General features: G+C 39.4%; 1 protein-coding gene across 5 annotated transcripts in view; it reads left to right on the top strand.

The window, feature by feature from the left end:
* The window catches only part of PTPRM (protein tyrosine phosphatase receptor type M), a 527,195-nt gene that overhangs the window by 282,387 nt on the left and 218,712 nt on the right, over positions 1-26,096 (top strand). For all 5 annotated transcript variants that reach the window (XM_063130578.1, XM_063130575.1, XM_063130573.1 and 2 more), the window contains exons 8-11: positions 208-516; positions 6,454-6,563; positions 15,167-15,368; positions 17,096-17,198. In XM_063130578.1, the coding sequence (XP_062986648.1) occupies positions 208-516; positions 6,454-6,563; positions 15,167-15,368; positions 17,096-17,198 (724 nt within the window). The remainder of the gene's footprint in view (positions 1-207; positions 517-6,453; positions 6,564-15,166; positions 15,369-17,095; positions 17,199-26,096) is intronic.

Here is a 26,096-nt window from a genome sequence, read left to right as displayed (position 1 = left end):
AACATACTGTCAGTGCTGTTAAAGCTGACAGTGCCAATCAGCTATTCAGCCAGGTCTATGTTGCAGTTCTTCATGTGGATCAGAGCCTATGGCTCCCCCTCCCCGTTCCTTTCCATTCCAATCCATTCACAACTGTACATCAGATACTTTATTTAGAGAGTAGCATCTACAAGCACTTACATTAAAGAGCATGCCTTCTTTTTACAGATCCTGTGCGTGGCCCAAGAAAACTAGATGTTGTAGATGTCAAATCCTGGCAAATCACCATTACCTGGGAACCATTTGGCTACAATGTAACTCGTTGCCATAAGTACAACCTCACGGTCCATTACCGCTATCAAGCTGGTGGACAGGAACAAGTCCGAGAAGAAGTGAGCTGGGATGCTGACAATTCACACCCTCAGCACACCATTACTAATTTATCTCCATATACTAATGTCAGTGTCAAACTAATTCTTATGAATTCTGAAGGACGGAAAGAAAGCCAAGAAATTGTGGTACAAACAGATGAAGATGGTGAGTTTTAAAGTTTTTGTTGTTGTTGAATGTATTTAATATAAATCTACGCATGTTTAGAGATCCTACTGAAGTGAATAAAACCAGATAACACATATGCACAGGTCCATATAAGAGTGTTTTGGAGGCAAAAATATCTAAGGATACTGAGAATTGACAACTGAACCCACTGTAGCCGGCATCAGTATATAAACACATACATTATAGGTTGGCTCTGGATATCACTTCTACACAGAAGGGCTTCTTCTGCTCCCCAGAAGGGACTGAAAGCGGCAGAAGCTCCCTCTAGAGGAAGGAGGCAAGAAAAAATTGCAGATTGATCCCGGCCCCTGCAGACCCCTGTACCACATCCCACATTGTTCTGCAAAGACCCTCAACTATCCAGAGCCACTTTTCAGGAGCTACAAGAGGAATGAGTAATCATCAGAAATTATGCCTTCCCTTTCCTCCAGCAGGAGCAACCTGTGAATGAAGTTCCACCCATGTTCTCGTGGGAGAGGGATTTATAATTCTATACACAGAGAGAGAGAGAGAGAAATGTAAAGGCTGGCAGGGGGTGGGGGTGGGGGAACAACTGCTTTCCATTTTTTTTCCCCAAGGGCCATTTTGGGGGATTTCCCTCTTGAAAAATTACAACATTTAAGAGATTTAGATTATGAAATACTTTCTTTTAGAATTTAAGGCAAGGTGCTTATATATTGTTACCAAGCCTTTACTCCCCCCAAATTATTTCTAAAAACTAATAAGTCTTTTAAAGAAAGACTAGAGATGTAAAATGTCCTGTTGAAATGAATTAAACCAGATAACACATTTGTGTAGCTCCATATAAGAGTGTTCTAATTAATCATGTTTGGTAGATTACATTTTTAAAGTAATTTTTTTCAGACAATTATACATTTAGTAAATGAGTTCATTTTTTAAAGTTTTCAAATAAGATAATTATTTTGAGCAAACCAAGTTAAATATAATATAACTTTAGGAATAGAAAGGCTATTTTTCATTCCTAAAGCACCCTTCCTCAACCTGGGGTGCCCTACAGATGTTTTGGACTCCAGTGGCCAACATTCCTGACTATTGGCCATTCTGCTTAAGGCTGATAGGAGCTGAAGTCCAAAATATATGGAGGGCAGCAGGTTGGGATAGGCTGTCCTAAAGCAACAAAGTGACCTTAGATCTGTAATGCGTGCTAAAAAAATTAACTATTTCTTATTTTTCAATTTTTACGCCGCCCCCCCTAAAAAATCTTATTTTCTGGCTTTGCTGACTCTTTCTTCCCTAAGCTACTGTTGTTTCAGCAATGATATTTTTAAAACTGTGGACAACTTACAACTGGGAAAAGCTATATCACCAAATCGAGAATTGTATTGTAAATATAGCTAAATATGATGATGTCACATATCTAGTTGAGAGTGAGAGCAATGCTTTCATGGATCAGCATTGCCCTCTCTCTGGCTGGGCAATCACTTTCTCCCCTTTTTGAAGCAGGACTAGAAAAATAGTAGAGGAGAGGAAGCTACTCGCAAAATGTTTCTCAAATAGCACCCTTTCCCCATTTTGGCTCTGCCTTAAGATGCACACTCAGAAATAGAGCTACTATATAATAGATATAAATTTTAATGCAGCCAGGAATATTGCTAGCTGTAGTCATCAGTGTAACTAAACATGAATTGTATCTTTAAAGGCATATTTCCATGAGATGAATATTTGCCTTTTAGCATGGGAGCATCTAAAACATTTTTTCATCAACAGTCAGATGTTCTCTGTAGAATAAAAATGCTCAGTCATTTCTCCAGAGAATCTGGTTTCTCAGGAAAGTATTATAGACTCTTCTTAAATGCCATTTTCCTCATACTTTCAATATGGTTAGCTATTTATGTATTATGGAAGTGGTCTGAAATAGCAGGTAGAGTATTAGTCTTTTAAAAACTTCTTCTTGGCAACAATAGCAAGAGAAAACTCAAAACCTCAGAGCCTGTAAAACAAATCAAAGGGAATATCTTTAAATATAGCAAGTATTCATTCCAACTCCATTTAGATGTTTCAAATGTGGTTGGAGGTTTTCCCACACTGGCAAAAGTTGTCTGAACACTTTCAGATATATGCATTGCTTTAATAGCATAGTGGTGTGTCATCTATATGGTTGTTATCTGCAGGGCCAGCTCCAGCACAGTATCATTGGCCGCCTGTGCTGCTGCCCCTTCCTTATCTTATAAATATAAAATGGGACCTCTAGTGCTATGTACTGGACAGGCACGTCTGCAAACCCATTTAATTAAAGACTTGCTGGTCCAGCTCCTAAACTACGTTTGCATTAGTTAGGCTCTATTTGTGCAAGCTGTCCTAGATTCACAGTAGAATCCTATGCATGTCTATTTAGAAGTAAACCTCATCGCGTTCAATTGGGCTTACTTGCAAGAAAATGTGTATTGAATTGCAGCCTTAATCCCTGACGCTGCCATCCTGAACATCTGGGGAATAGACTCCACAGTGAACACAGTGGGGTGTGCTTCTGAGTGAGCATGCATAAGATTGCACTGCACGGTTCAAAGTATCTTAGATGCAGTAAGTGACAGTTTCACAGATAAAGTTGTCCTCTAGGAATTTTTCTTTTCTTTTCGGCATTTTTCTAAGCATTGGTTTGTGCAAATGCTTGCTCAGTATTAAACCATTTTCATATCTAACTGAAAAGCGTTGTACTATGGATATAAAGCGCTACACCTACATCGGTATAGATGTACCTGTTGTCTTTCTACACCCACACCCCCTGGGCTCTGCTTTCTTCTCTCTGTAACTATCTGTCATGCCTTCTCTTTCCTTTTCCACACGCTTAGCTTCCTATCATCATCCCCTCTCTTCCCATAAATATATAAAGAACAAGAACATAACACATATTTGGATTTTTTTATTTTAATAGACCTCATTGTTACCTCTTCCCCCCCACCCTGATTGAAAGTGAGACCTTCTCTTAGAAACCAATGGAGAAAGCCAAGATTTTACTCTATTTGTGACTGAATGGTAGATATCCAGTCAGGAAACAACAGCAGCAAGTCCCTGCTCTTTCTAACTCGGGTCTTTTGTGGTGTGCAAAATCTAACTGGAATGTTGAGCTTTTCAAAGTACATCCTTTCTGCATGCATGTTATTGGAGCAGGAGGCTTCTTGCACGCAACTAACTGAGTGCTGGATTTGGCGTGACAGATGATCTCAGTGAGCAATTTAAATTGGCAGGCCTTTGTTGCAGCCTGAGGGATAATGTATAAGAGGAGAGGGGGTTCTGGGAATCCATCCCAGCCTCATCTTTGGCCTTCATTGTTAACAGTGGACTACCTTGCAGGGCTGCTGTAAGCTACAATCTCTTAGTACAGTTCCCCAATTTACAACAGGAGCATAATGCCGCTGGACAAAACTACTGAGCTGTTGTAATCTATTCTCTCAGTCAGTATCCAGCATGAACTACACTGCAGAGCTACCCTAAGCCAGTCTCTCTCAGCATAGTCCCTTCCAACTTGCAATATGCAGATATTGAACCACATTTATCTTGGAGTTTGCAGTGGCAAGGCTATTTTTTAAATGTTCGAATCAAAACATTTCACACTGAATAAGATTGAAGTTAGAAAGCGGGAACTCCTCTCTTTGCTACCTTTTGTTTGAGGGTGCACAAGCTGGTGCCCAATCACTTCCACCTTAAAATATTGGATTTCTGCAGTTATATCTAACAGCAACTCCCACCTTTGCTCGATAGCACATTTTAAAAATGGTTTCTTGATGTGAAGAATGACCTACCAGACTATGCCACTGTATTTTATATCATTTTACATCTGTGTGTCTTCTCCTTTATGCGGACAACTCCTCCTCCACACTCTGTCCTGAAAGCTCCCAAAGAATCTCCTTAAGGAGAAGGCAGAGGCACCAGACAGGACCCATATCCCCTTTTCAGGGCTCGAGGGGCCATTTTACACTCCCCTTCTGTCAAGCACCCACACACAGCCCAGAAGGGGAGACTCATGTCTTCTGAAAGAATGAAATGCAGCTGCTCGCCAGCAATCTACTCTTCTCCTCCTGTGATCCTCTCCCAGCTGGCCCGGGGCATTTTGATGTGCTCCCAGGCTGCCGCAGCATGCCTCTCCTCCCCAGCCAACTCTTCCTGCATCTGGTATTCATCTTTCCAGCCCCCACAGACGACGTCAACAGTGAAAGTGACAGTGCCTTGTGGCGGTGGGGGAGGATGGGATTTCCCAGCTGAATCCTGGCACCTCATTCTCAAAGGTCAACTGATGAAAGGCTATGGTAGCAAAGTTTATTGTATCTTAGAAAATTGCCATTATACACAATTACAGTGAAAAACCATTATACATTTTAAAACTCTCCTAATGAACCATCAGAAGTTGAATAATTTTCTGTACAGCTTTTAAACTTTCTAACTCGCTTCTGTAAAGCATTAACGAGGAATTCAGATGTTCTGAAAGATACATATTTGTCAGCATTAGACAATAGAAAGCAAACCTTTACAAAGAATTATTTCCCCCTTCAACAGTCTTAACAATGGATGAATATATTTGGTTCTAAGATTATTATAGATAGAGCATTCTAGAAGTACATGAATAATATCTTCAATTGATGTAAAATTGCAGCCGCATAGTTTATCCTTCTTCTGAACCCCCTTATTCCAACCCACCCAATCTGCCTATGGGAGAACATTTAATCTTGCCCGAGTGAAGGCTACCCTCATTTTAATATTTGGAAAATCTACCAAATATTTTGGAAGAAATATGAAGGAATAAAAGAGGCATAGAAATTATTAAATTACATTAGCTGCCTGAGATTGCATCTCAGTATCCTTAAGCATTTGGAGCAATATTACTTTAGCTCAGTTGTGTCCTTGAGTAAAAAGAAAAGAGAATCCCAAATTCATGGCATCTAGCTGCATTTTATGCTTGGATGAGTTTGAGCCCATATCTGCTTAAATATGATTTTTAACCCCCAAAAAAGCCTGGCTTCAGCTTTGACAGCCATTACACCCAGTTCTGAATGAACCACTTCTAATTTTGTAGAAATAGGAACTGCCAGGAGCCTACGCAAAGAATTATTTTGAGCACTTTCTAATGAATCTAAATTGGCCACCGCCCACAGCGGTGCTCCATATAGCAATTTTGGCAGAACCCTGACCTTGTACAATTCTAGGGCTCATCTCCATCAAGCAGATATTCCACTATGAAAGCGGTATATAAAAGGCAGGAGCCACACTACTGCTTTATAGTGGTACTGAAGTGCACTGATGACTGTTGGGATCCAAGACACATACCATATACTACTTTCATAGTGTTGTATCCTGCTTGGTGTAGGTGTGTCACGGGCCCCAACGGTTGTCAGTGTACTTCATTACCGCTATAAAGCAGTAGTGTAAATCCTGCAGTGCACTTCAATATCACGGGTCTTTCTGAGGATTTATTATTATTATTATTATTATTATTATTATTATTATTTATTTATTTATTTATATAGCACCATCAATGTACATGGTGCTGTACAGAGTAAAACAGTAAAATAGCAAGACTCTGCCGCATAGGCTTACAATCTAATAAAATCATAGTAAAACAATAAGGAGGGGAAGAGAATGCAAACAGGCACAGGGTAGGGTAAGCAGGCACAGGGTAGGGTAAAACTAACAGTATAAAGTCTGCACTTTATGTGGTATCTTGGTAGCTGCTGGCACCAGCCCTGGTTAACCTTGTTAAAGCAACCCAATGAGCAGAAGTTTTAGAAATTTTTTTGCCATTGATGATAACCCATGACTACTTTAGAAGCTCCTGAATGTACCTGACTAGTTCTCAATAAGGTTTTGCAATATGATTTCTTGTTGTCGTAGGAATGGAATCTAAATGCAGTATTCCTAATTTACAGTGCACTTTCCTAAACATCTGTGTATTTTATCCATTAGTTCCAAGTGCTGTTCCACTTGAATCTATCCAGGGAACTACTTATGAGGAGAAGATTTACCTTCAGTGGAGGGAACCAGTGCAAACTTACGGTGTGATCACACTATATGAGGTATGTAACACAGTCACAAGTGACTAATATAGCTGATAGCAGTTATTTGTCCTGTTGTTTCAGAGTACAATTGTATAATACATTCCTGTTCCCGGGGCATTCTTTTAGACACTTGACAGGCAGAGCTGGAGACAAAGAAGTACTGATTTTGTGAAGTTGTGGTTCTAGTGCTGTTGTGCCTCATGAGCACATCTTCTGGCAGATAAGTGGAAGACTATTTGTAAATTCCTTCTATCATTAGATTGATACTATTTTGTTCAGGCTTGAATCACTGGGGACAAAAGATCATTGAGTGTTGAATTTTGGTAGCCTGAACTTCTTCTATCCCATCCAGTTCCTCTTCCTTTCGCCAGAACCATTGCACCTGGAGCAATGAGGTAGCACCCCCGCAGGATCACTTTAATTATTGCTATCAAAATCTTAGGTACTGAAGGTTTTATTTCCTATTCCAATTTAGTTTGGCACAGCAGTAGACAAGATTCTTCTCAGTAGATCACCAGCCTGTGATTTGGCTAGAGCAGGGGTGGACAACATATGTCCTACAGGTGCTGTGTGCGCCCTCCCCCACCCCATGTCATCCAGTGGGCGCCCCCTCCACCTCCCCATTGCTGCGCCATTAAATTTGCAGTAGTGGCAAAAAGAAAATACCAGTGAGTCGCTGACTTTCAGTGGTTTGGAATTCTTTAACACTAGGTAGTGTTAAAAAGGACACAAGGAGCTTGAAAAAAGCTAAATTTATAATTTTTAACTCCCCATGATGGTTTGCTGTCAAAATTCACCATTTATTTATTTATTTGCTACCACCAAATTCAGTGGTGCAGCAGTAGCAAGAGTACACCTCTCTGGGGTGGTAAGTCCCCCCCCCCAAACCTCTCAGACTTACCCACCCCTGGGCTAGAATGACAAATGAAATAAACAGAATGGCCATTTTCTTTTTGAATTCAAAAAGTTCATTAAGTTCATCCTGAACTTCCCTATCACATGTCCTTCTTTCCTTCCCATGTTGGAAGTCAATGCTTTTACTCAGCATAATTTATAATATAAGAATGTTTACCTTACGAAGGACGCCACTGTGTTAGCAGGATTAGTAAAAAAAAAGCCCTGTGTTTACTAAGTCTGTAATATTATTCTGCCTAGTTATACAGATGAATATTTTAGTGCTAACAAAAGCACCCACTAGACTATGACTCAAGGGCAAAAATAGTAGAGAGAATGTATACTGAGCAATGTTGCAGTTCTGCAAAGCTGTTGTAATAACAAACAGGTGGCATTAAATAAAATAAGCTAGGCTTTTAAAATGTAAATTCAATGAAATTGCATGTTGTTGGTTTTATAAAAAAACACCCAAACAGTGTTCTTTGCTATACGGAACCTCTGCCCTTCGTGTCTTTCAAAAAAATACTGACAAAGGACTGCACATATTATGCTGTCAGCCCATAATCACTGTTCAACCTCTTACCTGACCAAACCCTTACATTTATTTTTTTCTTTCACTTGCGGAAAGTGTTGTTGAAATGTTATGAAAAACACACATGCCTCCAAGATATGAAAGAAAAGAAAAATACCTAATTTTATATTACGAACTGTCAGTGCTGTTCTGCAGGCAAGTTTATTATAAAAAGATAATTTATTATGAAAAGATATGTCTTTGGAAAACTAACCAGTTAGTTTAACTAAGTGCGCTCTTCTTGGTAATCAAAAGGTGACTGTTCATGTGATTTATTTTTTACTTAGGCTATGTAAGTCCATAACCTTTCAAAACTGAGTGGGAAGCGCCACAAAAATAAAACTGTGGAAGAGTTTTATGAGGAGAGTTGCCTACGAAGAAGGGTTTTATACCTGAAACATGTTGGGCTCTATTTCAATAAACTGTTTTATACCTCCCTCCTCTCTCTTCTCCCATTCTCCCCTCCTTTTGGTACTGACGTCCATTCTTCGGATCAGAGCTGCTGTCTGCATATTAGAATGAACATTCGGGTGACATTCGAGTGACATTCAGACCGTGATTACCTGAATAATCTTTTGCCACAGGTCCAATCATGGTCTCTCACAGTGGTTGTTTATTTTTACCATACTGAAGTCTTGGGTTATATTCTTGCTCTATTTATAATCATAGAAGCACAATGTTAACCTGATTAGCCAAAAGGATCTAGGCCAAAAGCCTTCTTAAACAGCCATGTTTTTATCAGGTGCCTGAAGCCATAAAGTGTCAAGGTCTGACAGATCTCATTTGGCCCTATTCCTGCTATGTCTTATATCTGGGGTAAGACTAATAATAATAATAATAATAATAATAATAATAATAATAATAATAATAATAATAATTCAAATCAAATTGTTATTTATTACGGTCACAGACCAGCAAAAATAATAATAATTGTATTTCTTACCCACCTGTCCCTCTGGATCAAGACAGAGAACAATATTAAATACAACAATACAATATCAATAAAATACATAAAACTGATTAAAAGAACGTATAAAACTGATACAATATTAAAATAACAATCACAACATCTTAAAATTCTTAGGTTTAAAATTCATCTGGGTAGCCCTGCTGGAAGGGATTCTTTGTTATGGCTGTCTTAAACTCAGAGAGAGTATTAAGTTAATGAATCTCCTCTGGCAGGCCATTCCACAGTCTGGGAGAGACAGAAGAAAAGGTCCTCCGGGTAACAGTTGCCAGCCTAGTTTTGGTAAATTCTAGTAAATTCTCCCCAGAGGACCTGAGTGTGCGGGGCGGATTGTATGGGAGAAGGAAATCCCGTGGGTATCCTGGACCCAAACCACATAGGGCTTTAAAGGTAATAACCAACACTTTGTACTTCGCCCAGAAACTAATTAGCAGTCAGTTGACTGGTTTTAATGTTAGTGTAATGGATGAAGCATTTAAATATGAACATATGGAAGAAAGTGTTCCTTAAGTTACCTAGTCCCAAGCCAGTTAGGGCTCTAAAGGTCCAAAACAGTGCCTTGATTTTTTTATTTGTTACATTTCTACCCGCCCTTCCTCCAAGGAGCACAAAACAGCATACTTGATTCTCCTCTCCATTCTATCCTCACAACAACCCTGTGAGGTAAGTCAGGCTGGGAGTCCGTGTCTGGCACAAAGTTACCAGTGAGCTTCGTGGCTGAGTGGAAACTAAGAACCCAGTCTCCCAAATCCAAGTCCAACACTGTAACCACTACACCACACTTCCCCTTGGAATTAAGCCCGGAAACAAACTGGCAACCAGTACAAGTCAAATAGAATAAGAGTCATGCTTTCTGAAGGTAACTAAGGCATGAACGACCATGACAAGGACTGACTTTGTCAGGAAGTATTGTAACTGGAGGACCAGTCAAAACTAGAAAAGGCACCCATCAACACCACCTGTGAATCTTAACAGGTGTGCCTGCTCAAGAACACCCCTGAACTACATACTTGATCTTTCTTGGGGAATGGAACCCTATCCAAAATAAGCTGCACACCCAAATCCAATTGATATGATCCGCCTACCAATAGTACTTCTGTTTTGTCTGGATTAAGCTTCAGTTTGGTTTGTTCCATCCAGTCCTTCGCAGCTCATAAACCATGGTTCAAAGTTTCTGCTTCCTCCTTGGCATAAGATAAATGATACCAGGATATTAATGACTCCACAGCCTAATTCTCCAGATGACTTCACCTAGCTGTTTCACGTAGATGTTAAATAGCATGGGTCAAGATGGTGCTTTGTGGAAGTTCAGAAGCCACTAGCCAAAGGGAAGAATGGTAGTCCCCCAGCACTGTCTACTGACCCTATCTCCCAACTCAACACAGCAAAATCCCCTTTCCCTTGAGATGTCCCAGAAGAATGCCATCACTTGGAGGATCAGTGGGTTAGACTCCCACTGTCCATTTGGTGCAAGTCATTCACTGACTAAGACAGTTTCCTTCCTAAAATTAGGCCAAAAGTCAGACTGAAAGGGATCTAGATAATCAGTTTCATCCAGAAACCCTCACTCGCACATATTGTCCAAAAAGGGGCATGTTGTTCTGCAAATAAGAGAGGTTACCCCCCCAAAAAATTATCTCCATTGAGATCATATCACAACCTCTTTCATATCATAAGTACACAACCACCACCACCACCATGAAACATTACTTCACTAGCCCAACTGGTAAATCTGACCACACTGATTTCACCAACCAGGAAGGCTAAGAGTTCGTACACAAGTGATCAGCTGCACCTTTTCATGGATTCTAGTCTTGTTTGTATCTGTCTCCTGATGTTTAGTTTATTTTTAGGTAGCATCTCATTGCCTTATCAATATATACATATCTCTTAATTGAAATGAAAATTGGGAGTTGCATAGGAAGTATAGTGATTAAAAATTGAAATCAAACCTCTCACACTATACATGAAATATGTTATGAAAAGCTGACACTGCCATCTGGTTGCAATAAGCATCATGACATCCTGTGTGAGGCAGATGGGGCGTATCCATCCCAGTATGTGAGTGCTGGCACCAACAGCATTTGAACTACTAACAATGTATCAGGCATTTAGGTGTGATCCCACTGAGACAACGATATCTTCATGATGGTATACGCCTGATCTTTCCCATATAATGGCTTTGCATGGCATCCCAGGGAAGACATCTGCTTATGGTGAATGTTCCTGGCGTAATGGAGTTATGCAGATCGATGCAGAACCTGGAATGGCCTTCTGAGATGGAGTGCTCCGCTGGCCCCATGCATGAGGTCACTGTGCCAATAGGTAGCATACTAAACATGCATTGAATGGATGGTAGGTCTTAATAGTCAGGCTCTAAGAGTCTGAGATGTTTGAGTAGGCAGGAGCTAATTAAACCCTATGAGATCACCAGACCACTAAAATAACATGAGAACAAATATGTGATATCTGCCACTTAAACTGTATGTCATAACTTAATTTGCTAAATTCAGAAAAAATCTTCAGTTTTGTGCCATAACTGCTTGATCCATTAAAGCACACAATGCTTCAAGCATGAAACTGATATATGTGACATCAAGAAACATTGTGCATTGTCTTTTAAAACGTACATTCTATTCAGAATTAAAGTTTCAGCTTACTGGTAACCTTATCTAATTCTGTAGGTCAAAACTGAGAGCTTCTGTAAATTATGAGCTTACCTTGGGTCAGTGCTGAATTGAAGTTAATTTAACCTGTAGTTGACCTGTACAGAATGAGTTTCACTACTACTAGAAGTCATGTTTGTATGGCTCAAGTTGCAATTCCTTGAAGAGAAGCTAATGTTCACACTAAAACATAGTAAATTACAAAAAGTCTGGATATAGTTATCTGAACTAACTCCATAACTGTTTCCTTCATGAGAACAAGTTTGGTTTGGTCTGAGTTGTTTTGTGCATTTCTGTGTGCAGTTTTGCACAGTTATGTAATTTATCTATGGAATTTAAATACGATTAATATAAGATTATGCATGTGTGTGGCAGACTAACAAAGCACCTGCTTATAAATGACAATCGGGAAGTTTTGGGATAGCATGGGTTAGCCTATTTTTGCATTATCAAATGTCTAGAGCCATTTTTAGTTTGAAATCAGTTAAAGTAGATGGTTAGCAATTAAGATGGCACAAATAGAATACAAAGCCTGTTGAAGTACTCAAGAAAACATGCGAAAGCTCGTAGTGACTGGGTTCAGATGACACAATAACCAACAGTGGGTTATTGTGGGTTCATACGTAGTGACTGGATTCAGATGATACAATAACCAACAGTGGGTTAAATAGTCAACGGTGGATTAAATAATTAGTGGTTGGTTATTGTATCATCTGAACCCAGTCACCATGAGCTCTCACATGTTCTCTTGAGTACCGTGGTTGGTTAACCAACACTGTGCAGACTTGATTATTTGAGCAACCATTGGTTATCGTTTTGTGTATTGGGCACCATTGACTATTTCATCGCACACAGTTGGTTATTTTCAGCAACTACAGAGTCCCCTGGCAAGAGCAACCAAAGCAGTTGCTGCCACTCTAATCCAGCTTGCAGAACTCACAATAGCTGATGGGATACCAACAGGAGGACTGAGTGGCGAAGAGAAGGCGGGGATGTGTCAATCAGACACACCGTTGACTAATAGTCAACTCGATACTGTCCTTAATCCACACCCTGGTTGATTATAGAATCATAGAATCATAGAATAGCAGAGTTGGAAGGGGCCTACAAGGCCATCGAGTCCAACCCCCTGCTCAATGCAGGAATCCACCCTAAAGCATCCCTGACAGATGCTTGTCCAGCTGCCTCTTGAAGGCCTCTAGTGTGGGAGAGCCCACAACCTCCCTAGGTAACTGATGCCATTGTCGTACTGCTCTAACAGTCAGGAATTTTTCCTGATGTCCAGCTGGAATCTGGCTTCCTTTAACTTGAGCCCGTTATTCCGTGTCCTGCACTCTGGGAGGATCGAGAAGAGATCCTGGCCCTCCTCTGTGTGACAACCTTTTAAGTATTTGAAGAGTGCTATCATGTCTCCCCTCAATCTTCTCTTCTCCAGGCTAAACATGCCCAGTTCTTTCAGTCTCTCTTCATAGGGCTTTGTTTCCAGACCCCTGATCATCCTGGTTGCCCTCCTGTGAACACGCTCCAGCTTGTCTGCATCGTTCTTGAATTGTGGATCCCAGAACTGGACGCAATACTCTAGATGAGGCCTAACCAGAGCCAAATAGAGAGGAACCAGTACCTCACGTGATTTGGAAGCTATACTTCTATTAATGCAGCCCAAAATAGCATTTGCCTTTCTTGCAGCCATATCGCACTGTTGGCTCATATTCAGCTTGCAGTCTACAACAATTCCAAGATCCTTCTCGTTTGTAGTATTGCTGAGCCAAGTATCCCCCATCTTGTAACTGTGCATTTGGTTTCTATTTCCTAAATGTAGAACTTGGCATTTATCCCTATTAAATTTCATCCTGTTGTTTTCAGCCCAGCACTCCAGCCTATCAAGATCACTTGGAAGTTTGTTTCTGTCTTCCAGGGTATTAGCTATCCCACCCAATTTTGTGTCATCTGCAAATTTGATGTGTTCCCTGCACCTCCTCGTCCAAATCATTAATAAAAATGTTGAAGAGCACTGGGCCCAGGACTGAGCCCTGTGGTACCCCACTCGTTGCCTCTCCCCAGTTTGAGAAGGTTTCATTGATAAGTACTCTTTGAGTCCGATTCTGTAGCCAACTGTGAATCCACCTAATAGTTGTTCCATCTAGCCCACTTTTAGCTAGTTTGTTAATCAGAATATCATGGGGCACTTTGTCAAAAGCTTTGCTGAAGTCAAGATATATGACGTCCACAGTCCACAAGGGAGGTTACCTTATCAAAAAATGAGATCAAATTTGTCTGACAGGACTTGTTCTTGACAAATCCATGTTTGCTTCTAGTGATCACCGCATTGATTTCAAGGTGTTTTTTCAAGATTGACGTCTTTATAATCTGCTGCAGAATTTTCCCAGGGATGGATGTCAGACTGACTGGTCTGTAGTTCCTCCTTTTTGCCCTTTTTGAAGATAGGGACAACGTTAGCCCTCTTCCAGTCGTCCGGCACCTCACCCGTCTTCCATGATTTTGCAAAGATAATAGACAACGGTTTTGAGAGTTCTTCCGCTAGTTCCTTCATTACTCTAGGATGCAGTTCATCGGGCCCTGGAGATTTGAACTCATTCAAGGAAATTAGGTGTTCTTTGCCCATTTGTTTATCAATCTCAAACTGCAATCCTGCCCCCTCAAATTCTGCTTCACTTTTTCCAGGGGGGTCATATCTGGTTTGAATCTGAATTACATGGGGACTTTCTGTTTGGCTTTGATATTGCCGGGCATTCTGCTTTGTAACTCAGGAATATTAAAGACATAGCTCATAGAGTTGAGAGGATGATTCTTACTGCAAAGCATTTTGGATACTTAATAGTATCATAGAAAAGAGAAAAGCAAGCCACATTTGGCTTCATTAGAGTGTTATTCTAATGGACAATGTAATGTAGGCCATTCTTACCCTACAGCTAACTATTTCAATTTTGGAGAAGCATCCCAGAATTGCCCATAGTTCCAAGTAGAGCTGTTTTCAATATTGTTATTTTATTTATAATAATAATAATAATTAACAGCACTATGCAACCATTTTGTCATAGTTCATGTCTTCAGACCGAATTTCTCAGTAATGCTTTTCAGTACAAAGTGCAATTATGCACAAAACAATTAAAATGTAGGTATACCCTTTACAAACTTAAGTCTGGTTTTGTTTTTTGCTGGTTTGTATTTTGGGGCAAAACCATGAGTAATGCTGTTGTTGTTTTTTAAAAAAATACAAATGAAAAACCAGCAACTTAAAGGTATTAGCTTAAGTCTGAACCATAGCCTTTATAGTTGTAATCTAGGTGCCTCTAAGCCCCTGTATCTTTAAAAGTAATAACTCAAAACAGTTTTGTCTGAACCTGTGTCCCTTCATTGAATTCCGGATTTGAAGCGTATAGGGGAGTGAGATAACTTATCATAAAATGTCTGACAGTGCACACATCAGAAGGGTTTACTGGATAAAAATGCAATCTTTGTCCAACTGCTGAGGATATTTTATAACTTCGTTATTCTTTTGTAGATCACCTACAAGGCTGTCAGCTCCTTTGACCCAGAAATAGATTTATCCAACCAAAGTGGACGTGTTTTAAAGCATGGGAATGAAACACACTGCTTATTTTTTGGACTGTATCCTGGAACTACTTATTCTTTCACTATAAGAGCCAGTACTGTCAAAGGGTTTGGACCTCCTGTTCTAAGTCAGTTCACCACAAAGATATCAGGTATCAAACAACATTTCTGTTCTATTTAAATATAATTTTACTATTATCTAGCATATCTCGAATGTAGCATCTAAATACTTCCTGCCATTTGTCACTCTGTAAAAATATATATAATCTAATACATATTGTTAACTCCCTAAACTTGTATGAGATGGTTTCCATCTCATATGTACATCCAGCATACTTTCAGATAGAGTCCATATACATACGAGCTATACAAACATAGTCTGTATAAGCCTGGGGGGGAAACAGAAAAAATGGAGTGGCAGAAAAATTAGGAAAACAGCTATTTCCCTCCTCAATTTTTCCAAAATTTCCTGGGGGAGAAAATGGGGAAATGGTGTTTTGTTTTCTCTAGTCCCCGTCCGTCCCTCTCTGCCACCCCATTTTCCCCCTGGTTTTTATTCCAGGCCTTCACATCTCTTGACCTCTCTAATGATGCTGAGTGCATATAAGAGATGATGAGTGAACAGTAGGCATGCTTGTGCTCTTTATTCCTTTACTTATCCATCATGAATGTGAGCACAAGTGTATGGCTCACATTCTGTAATATTTATAATTGATTGATGTACAACCTAATTTCTGAGTTCTCTGACTGGTTAAACTAGATGGTAAGTACAAAGTGTGGATACATTTAATGTATATAACAGTGCAGATTGAGATTAGGCCTGGGGTGGGTTGAACATTCCCCCCATGGTCCAAATGAAAATATCCTGCCTCCACCACTGCTGTTTTCCCCAAGAGGGAAGTTACCATTGGCTTGTAATTTGTGTCCCTCTTAGTTGGCTATGATGGCTAGGGTTGATGGGAATTGTAGACCAAAACAAGTGGCCCATACCTCCTTTAGGGGAGTAAAATCCTCTCCAGAACAACCGGAACACCAGTTCACTGGACAGACAAACCATCCACAAGTATCTTTTCTGGATTGAATCTCAAATTATTGCTGTCCATTACCCTGCCCAACAATTGGTTCAGAGCATCAGTTGCCTCACCTGCATTAGATGAAAAGGAGAGTAGACCTGGGTATCATCCACATGTGGGTGACATCTTTTCAGCCCACTTCTCCAAATAACCTCTCCCAATATGTAGGTGTTGAAAAGCATACAGGATAAATTAGAGCCCTGAGAATTCCCTTAGTACAATTGCCATGGGGCAGAGGAATAATCTTCCAGCAACACCTTCTGGAATCCACCATTCAAGTAGATGTGGAACCATTGCAGTACAGTACCTCTGCATCCTAACTCAGACAACCTACCCAGAAGGATACAGTAAAAATCATAAAGTTCTGTAAAAAGATGATGATAATTGGATCCCAAGTTTAGTTTCCTTTGCATTTAAGAACAACTTATCTTGGGGCTAGTAGAAGGCAATTATCTATGTGATAACCAATTATGAAGTGATAACTTCAGTTTACATGAAACTAATGTTATCTATGAATATAGTGTGTTCAATCCATAGAAAAATGTCCTAATACAGCTGCAGGATGTACCACTTTAGTTTACTGTTTGCCTTATTGCTTAACTTGTTATTGATAAGCTGCTTTATTTCCAAAAGATTCAGTTATTGTTTTAGCATATCTTTCTATGTACACAGGACTCTGTTCTAAATTTCTTTTCATTGAATTGGTCTATCCGTCCTTCAGAAGGATATTTTAAAGCCAAGATTGTAAAAATTATATGAAAGGTACAAATTAAATAAGTCTGCTTTCTCTGTTCTTGTATTTCCAGCACCTTCTATGCCACCCTATGAACTGGAAACACCTTTAAATCAAACTGACAGTACTGTGACAGTTCTGTTGAAACCTGCACAGAGCAGAGGCGCTCCAGTCAGGTACGCTGGTGTTAGGGAAGCTTTACAAGATTAAAACAAAATCGATTAATTTCTTGACAGTGTTTTCTGGGGATTCTTTTCTAACTCAGCAATCAGTGTTTAAATCCATGTTTGCATTATCTCTAATTAAATTAAATAACACTCAAGAAGGAAAGTCCTTTGATACAGAGTGTTCAGGTATTGTGTAGAGGATTTCAAAGCTTAGTCTTTGAAAACAAAGAACAAAGCTGCAGTGCTGTAATGTGGGTGTCGTCTTTACTTCTATAAGGTAATTGCTTACTGCAGTGTTATGAGTTCAAGGGCACATCATTATTTTTATCCTCTACTGCTATGTTTTCAATAACCACCCTTTTTTTTCCACATGCGGGTTTAATTGCCATTATTTCAAGTAATCAGCACAAGTTAGTAGATTTGAAAACTAAAATGCAACACCATCTAGATAGAAAGGGAAAAAGAACACACTCAAAAAATCTTACTTGTTTATAATTTTCAGCAACTTGGTTTTAGAGCTGATGTAACATAGTGACTAAGAGGTTGCAGTTTAAATCCAGATGATCCCAATCTGTTATGAACTCATTGGGTTGAATCCAATGAACGGGTCTTAACTTAAACTAACATTAGATACATGCAACTCACAAGGTGGTCTTAGACCAGCCACCCTCTCAGCCCCCATCTGCAAAACAAGTGTAATACTGACTTGTATTACAGGATTGTTCTAAGGGTTACAACAAAATTAATCTATGGCAAACATTTTACAAATTCTAAAATGTTATCTAAACAATGATTATGATTATTTGAAGTTAACAATTTTTCACGTTTAAACATGATATTCTATGCAAATCTTTACAAATAGTTTTCATTTACTGGGGCCATGAGATGCCTCAACTCTTTCTGCTTGAATTCTCTAGGCTTGTTTGCCTTTTAAATGCCAGGTAAAATTACCAGATGCTATTCTGGATGCAATACAATTAAAGTTGGAAGTTTTGGAAGTAAGGAGAAAGAAACATCAATCCAAAAAGACTACCCATTACTGTGTAAAATAGCAATAGCTGTGTAGTCCTGGAGGCTAACCTACTCCAGTTACTCATCTGCCCACCTCAAAGATACAGACGCCTTAGCTAGACCTAAGGTTTATTCCGGGATCATCCCGGGGTTGTTCCTGCTTGCTCCCGGGATATCCTGTGTGTCATTTACATGAACAGGGATGACCCCAGGACGATCCCGGGATAAACCTTAGGTCTAGCTAAGGCCTAAGAGTAAGATGAAAATCTGCGGCCTCAGTTAGGAGTAAAGATGATCTATAACTCCCAGTTATACTAGTGCATAGAAAACATTCTGTTCCTAATTAGGGCCAATGCTGGTAAGTAGTCTTAATTTATTTATTTATTTATTTATTTATTACATTTTTAGTTGATATAAGATTAAAATACAGAGTTAAAACAGTAAAATTTAAATTTAAGTTAAAATTAAGTGTTAAAATACTGAGTGAATAAAAAGGTCTTCAGCTGGCGACGAAAGCAGTACAGTGTAGGCGCCAAGCGGACCTCTCTGGGGAGCTCGTTCCACAACCGGGGTGCCACAGCGAAGAAAGCCCTCCTCCTAGTAAATCTCATTCATCGTAAATTCCCGGGGTTGCCATAAGACCAAACGTGACGTTTGTCTTGCACTTTGTTGTTAGTTTGACCACATGCAACTTCAGAGGCTGCAGTCTAAAGCAGAAGACTGCCACAGGATACCTGGAGGAGGGGGAGACTGACTATTTCCTCCCATGATGTTTTTCTCCTAAAATTGCCTCCCCCAGCTGTTATTTGACCATCAATGAACATCAGGTGTAAGATTAGCCTTTAGGCAAAATATGATTCCTCAGGCTCTCATCTTCAGCAACAATAATGACCTACCTTACAGAGTGGTTATAAGAATAAAAACAAAAACACTCCTTTACAGGCATGACTGAATTCTGAATTCATGTAAACTGCCTTTGTTGGCTACAAATAGGTGATATATAAGTGCAATTCAATAAACAAAAAACCTTTGGTTTACAAAACAACGTTAAGGATGTACAGTTTTCAACCAAGCACCAAAAAGCAGGGAAATTGGGAGTTAAGGCTCGCCAGCCTTAACGCCACATCCTCCCTAAGGAGGCAGAAAGTACCAGTGAAATTCTCATTCTCCCAAAGCATATAAACCATGAGGACAGGATGGAGAATAGGATATGCAGAGGTGACTGTGGGGTTGTGGAAAACTGATGACAAACAACTTAGAGCCACCAACTTCTTTTTTTGTTTAGAGCAGCCCTTCCCCAACCCTTTTGCTAGTAATTCACTTTTACACAAGACACATTAAAATGAACAGCAAGGGATCAAGAACACCATGTACACGTTCATTCCAAGAGAAGTTCCCAGTAGATAGTTTCCTTAATCTGTATTCATTGTTGGATAGAAAAATGTAGCTGTACTTTATTTATGCACTTCACTAAGTGCAATGGCTGTCTATTGATTCTGCTGTAACCACCCAGCATGGTTAATGCAGATTCTTGGAACTGCGCTAAACTTTTCAGTGTAAATGATTGTTGTCGTTTTATTGATCAACACATCAGCTCTGTCACATAAAAATCTTTAATTCCTCTGATGGATGGAGGGAGGAAGTAAGCACAAATTCTAGCACATTACTGCCTAGGATTGCTTGTTTACAGCTTTACCACCTTTTCTCTTTACACTTGGGGAAAATATAAAATAAGAATGTTGCTTTCTATTTTAACTTTGTTTGGACCCAGTCCATTACAATTACGCTTGCAACATATTCAAGAAGTTACTGCTTGGCAGTATGAATTGTTTAAAAGAAGTCAAATTTATAGAAATCTTTGGAAACAACTGCTATCAGTTAATGCAAAGTGAACATAAATCCAGAAAATCAAACTGTCTGTTAGTTTTTGGAAATATAGTTTTGTTGATTATTGCAATGTTTATTAATATAGCCAAATAGCATGGACTCATGGAGGCTATCCAATCTATAGGTTAGGGTAATTAGTTTTAGAAAGTTGCTTTAGCTGTATGCTTTTTCAAATTGATAATGCATTCCGACAGATTAACTGTGTGATAGTTAGGCTTCAGTTTTAGAATGCTTTTAAAATATATGTTTCCCCCCACTTTGAGATATCTGGCTAGATCTACGTGTACACTTTTCTTCTCCTTTTCAAAAACATATAGTTTGTCCTAAATTATTATTGGTTGCTGCTTATTTTTTACTATTACCAGTCATGTATTCAGTACATATCGAACCCACTCATATGTGTAAATATTCAGAGCATTCAAATATCAAATGAGTGAACATTGCCTGCTCAATTTTATTTCAGTATAGAACATAGTCAGTGAAGAGGGTTCAAAGTACATTTCGTAGCAGGAGTTAGTTGCTTTTATTTATTCATTTATTTTTAATGTAACAAGCAGGGTTATATATCCACTATGTTAACTGTGTGTGAAACCTGTAGGAGGAATTTCATTTCGATTTTCTCAGGTATAAGGAGCAGTTTTTCATGGAAGGGTGAGACAATTTGAATGTTAGCCAACTCCAGTTGCAGTTCTTTTATTAATTTATTGATTACTCACTCGCTTTAATTCAAGACCCCAGTTGTTTTCACCATGTGTTTTCCTGCATGGGGCATATTCTCTTATTGACATAATGCACCATAGTAATGCCCTAACAGTAATGCATACTGTTAGGACACAGCGCTATCTGTCAAGAATAAAACAACTGTAGAATACCAACTTATGGATCAGAATATGCCAGTACAAAAGTTCAGCACATCTAAAAATCAATCCTCTGAGGTTGACATTACTCCTGGATGGCAGGTGGTGCTTCAGCTAGGATTGTTTTTGTTCAGCACAGACTGAAGCACCAGCTGTACCCTCTCTTGGAGGAAGAAGATCTGGCCACTGTTACAGGTCTTAGTTACATCCGGGTTGGAATTTGTTCAATACACTGTATATGGAGCTGCCTTTGAAAAGCGCCTGAACATTTCAGCTGAAACAAAATGTAGCAGTGAGAGTTTTAACTAGGGTTGGGTGTTTTTTTTTATCAATTGACTCCAGCTCCATTGACTCTCAATTCTTTCCAATACTAATTCAAAGTGCTGGAAATTATCTTTAAAGAACAGTTTGGAGCCCAAAAACTTACACTTAAAGGACCACCATGATCCTGCCCATCCACTAGGTCTTCCGAGGAGGCCCTCCTCCATGCACCACATCCTGCTTGTGGGTTCCTGGTCAACAGCTAGTTGGTCACTGTGTGAACAGATGGACCCTTGATCTGATCTAGTATGGCTCTTCTTATGTGGATAGACAGGATATATTAGTTCTGGTTCCTCAAATACTCATTCAAAGTTCAAAAACATTAAATTTATTTATTTTCAGTTCTTTGTTCTCAAAAACACATGCAAGCACATTTATTATTATTGTTATTTATTTATTTATTTATTTATATGCAACCATCAATGTACATGGTGATGTACATAGTAAAAGAATAAAACAGCAACACCCTGCCACATAGGCTTATATTCTAATAATGTACAAAAGATAAAAATGGCTTGTTTGGTTTATGGCCCTTGTGTGCCAGATCCTTTCTGCGCACTTTCATGGCCAGCATCAGAGCGGAACAGACAGAAGTTGGTGCTGAGGGGATGCTGGTGGCTGTGGGATGCTTGTGCGACCGGGTGGGCAATTCCCCCGGGAACAGCAGTAGTGAGGCCATGAGCGTTTGTCACTCCTGGTAAGTCCCTCCCTTCCTGGCAAGGCATGCTGAGAGTTGTGGGACTTTTCATCAGTGACACAAAGGCTGTGCACAATGTGGCGGCAGCTTTTTAAAATTTAGGAAAAAAGGAAGAGCAATAGAGCAGGAATGGCTACAACTATCTGAAGGAGAATCCAAAGTACTTCACCTCCTTGTTGGTTGCCGAAATTAGAAAAATACCACCGTCAGATTTCTCAGCTTTCAGGTTCCAATTTTAAAAATTGAGCAATAGCCTCATGCCGTCCTAGCCTTGTACAGGCTGTACCATGTTGTCAACACACTTGCAAAAAGAGGCTTTGGGATGGGCAATGATGGGGAGACTGAATCCTAAGGTAAAGGCTAAGCCCTTACTAGGGGCCCTCAAGCCAGCACAATTTGGTTAAAAATAGTTTTGGATGAAGGGCCTTGCTAATGAGGGCCTATCTCAGAGTTTCCAGTAAAATTCAAAATTTGTACGTTCAGTTCAAGACTTTTTGGTACCCGCATCTCAGTGCTCTGTGCTGACCGGGTGATTGCGGGACCAATTCCACCTTTGGATTCAGGACCGACATTGTATGCATAAATCCCATCAAAATGGTAAATAGATCTGTTTGGGGCAAGAGACTGGAGACACTGGCCATGGAAATGCAGGATAGAGTGGAGAATCATACTCCTGGCTGAGTCTCAATGCTGGGACTCACTAGCTTGAAGGATGCCCAACAGAAAGAATAAATATTGACTGCAAAAGTCCAAGGCAATTATAGGGTTCAAAGCAAAGGGAATGAAGAGTTCAGCAACTCAGTGTCTGGACCAGGATGGGTGAAAACATAGAATTGGATCATCAAGCCAAGGTGTCAGGGCAATGCCAATTATGTCCATAGGGCATAATACACCTGTCATGATACACCTAGAGGCCAGCATCTCTTAACTGCCTCTTAAACAAAGCTTCATTGTTACACTACGTAGACATACATAGGATTGCACTGTTAGTCTGAATCTAATCTGTAGAGAAGATAAATGCAGCAAGTGTTATTACATTATGGTTGAAGGTTGTCTTGGAAACTATTCTGGAGTGGGAAAACTTTTCATTAAGCAAAATTGCTGGTAGCATAATATTTGACTCGCATTCTGTGTTGTTGGGATGTTTTTACTTAAATTTGGGACATGTCTAATTTGTAGGTAGCCCATGAGACCCAAAAATCATAAAACTCTGTAGTATTGTAAAAAAAAGTTTTGTAGAGCAATTAGAACTAGGGCAGGTGTGATTCTGCTGTGGTCCTTCAGCGTCGCTTGTAGAATTCAATACATCTGAGTTCGGGGATGTTTGTCTCTTTCCAGCTGCTGCCCTTTCTCTCCACCCTTTCCAGATTGGACACAGCAGCTGAGTACTATAATGTATCTGCAGTTCTGTAACTTATTTGACTGCACCTTACCTATACGGTCTGCACCTTGTCACAGATTTACATCAGCCACCCCCTGTGGCACAGTTGACCCATATAAGCCTCATCAGCATCTGCATCTCAGAATGATATGGCGGCTGTGTAGGCACCTCCATGATATCAGGAACTATGTCATGCCATCATCAAATGATCCCATTCTACAACCTCCCTGATTTAAGGGACATAGGTTGTACCTTATCGTTTCTATCTCTTTCCATGCCAGAACTGTGACTTCGGGCAGTGCAAGCATAGCTATCAGCTTCACTGCTATTGTTTAATAATGAATAATTGCCCATTTGCATAGCCTCACTGCTGAGGCATATGCGGAGAGACTTACTGAGTGATAACTGTCAAACACAGATATAAGCAATAGCAGTGAGATCTGAATGACAGTAGGCGTTATGTACTGAAATTGGAAGTAAAGGAGATGGGTAACTTCTCATCTTTCTCATTAATGGGCAGTTAGTTTTATAAAACACAACTCCTGATGGAATTGAAAACTGCTAGAACTGGTTTATTGATATGGATCAACACACCTCTCTGCAATTTACTCCTTGGGGATATGCTTAGGAAGACCGTCATGAAGACTGTCATATCTACTATGATGTGTTGAGCAGTTTAGGGGGTATTTGTATTTTTATCTATTGTTAGATGAAAAGATTGCTACATAAATTTAAAATGTTCAAACAAGTACTGGCTTGTAGATTCCATTAAAGTATATTGGATCCTTCAAAAAACCAACAACACTGCACTACTGGTGGGAGGCAAAGGCTAGACAAACTCTAGACAAATAACTAGTCATGTGGTAAACCTGGTTTTGATTGTTAAGTTCTCCCCCAAACCCACCCAAATCTTTAGTCATAGAAAACTTATATGTGTTCAAAGAGAAAGCTTGAAGGACTCTTCTTTCCTGACATCTTTGTACAGTGAGTCTTTTAATAATGGAGAGCATTCTGTCTTATTTATTTATTTATTTATTTATTTATTTATTTATTTATTTATTACACTTATATACCGCTCCCATAGCCAGGGCTCTCTCATGTGATTTTCATAACCAGCAGTGTGAAGTGATACAGTTCAGGAAGAAGTTGTACTATATGATGAGCTAGAGTTAGCTTGAAGGGAGCATTCCTATGGCCCCTAGACTTTCTTTGAGGGGCCATAGAATGCTGGGGATCCCCACCCACAAAATTGGAGACATAACCCCTCACCTCTTCACAGAAGGCATTGAAAGAACCATGCCAGCTACCCTATGAGATCAGAAAAGCAACTCCTTGTGCTGCCCTGCATTGGATAACCGGAAACCTCCCAAGTTCAGGGGTTTCCAATCATCATGTTCATTTGTACCTCATTCTGCATTCTAAAGCATGATCTAAATGAAGAGTATGTTGTAAAGCTTTAAAGATTGTCTTGGAATATCCTGGAACTGTGAAGACTCATTTCCAGGGTGAGGGAAGCAAAAATATTTATATATAATTTTGTAGTTGTGGTTATAGTCTACTGCTGAAGGAATGAGCATCAGGCAAACAAATCAAAGTTTTGAATGCCAGTGTACACATGTTATATTTGGATTTAATAACCTGGTTTTGCTTCCATATGGTATTTATGATTATCTTATTTTGAAATACTTTAAATATTTTGAAGATAACATGATCATTAGGCCAAAGTTCTTGCAAAAATATTATTCTGTTATTTGTGTGTTTGTCATGAAGATTGACCTCTTGTTGTCTTCATTTTTTGGAGAACATTATTTAGGGTTCTGTAAAGTTGTAGACTTGCAAGGTAAACTACAGGGTCATCTCCTCCTATCATTGCCTGCAAACTCTTTGTAAATTATAGCTTTACAACCATACAAAAACCCAAAACATGGTTGAGCAAGTGTGTGATATAGAAGTGATGGAGCTTTATTGAGGCCCATAATTGTCACTCTTTTACGGCAAACAAGGATTCTTATTTATGGCCAAACGGTCAATTCCAGTAACATTGAGGGAACAGTGCAGTAATTGCTTACATTGTAAAAATGTTGTAATTCATTTTTGTTATGCAATAGAACTTGTCCTTGAATTTCACAGTGACTAGAATTAACAATTTTGTTAGTGTAGGTTGAGTATAATGTGTGTGTCATAATGACTTATTATATGATTGTTCCTGTCTAGATTTAATGGAATATTCACAGGAAACCACATGAAAAGTTTTTGATAGCTTGCTCTTGAATGCTTTAGCAAGAGACCCAAAATAGCTAAAACTCAGACGTATGAAAATGGGTGGGAATTAGCCTATCCGTAACAGGGTTTAGAGAATCAATTTCATTTCCATTGGGGCAGTGAAGGAAGAGATTATCATTTCTCCTATAGACTTTCATTCTAAATTTAAAGCACGGATTGACTTTAAGGCTTTTGCTCTTTTGAGGAAAATACATATTTGGAAATTAATTGGCTTCAAGGATCTAGAAGGGACCTTTGGAAAAGATACTTGGGCAGCTATCTGTATCTCCCAATTCCCAATAAGTATATCATTAAGAGAGGCTCTGTTTAAGATGTTTAAATTTTGCCATTAAAGGTAAAAAACAAACAAACAAACACTATTTGCCATTAAAGGCACATCAGTTGCCATCAGAGATAGAAAAATACACTATTTCATCACAATACTTCCAAAAGAAAGGACTGCATCAGATGAAATCTTGTTGAGGTACCAG

The sequence above is a fragment of the Elgaria multicarinata genome, chromosome 7, assembly GCF_023053635.1.
Source record: "Elgaria multicarinata webbii isolate HBS135686 ecotype San Diego chromosome 7, rElgMul1.1.pri, whole genome shotgun sequence".
NCBI lineage: Eukaryota > Metazoa > Chordata > Lepidosauria > Squamata > Anguidae > Elgaria > Elgaria multicarinata.
The sequence above is the reverse complement of the archived record's forward strand: the minus strand, read 5'-3'. Positions and strand labels throughout refer to the sequence as shown.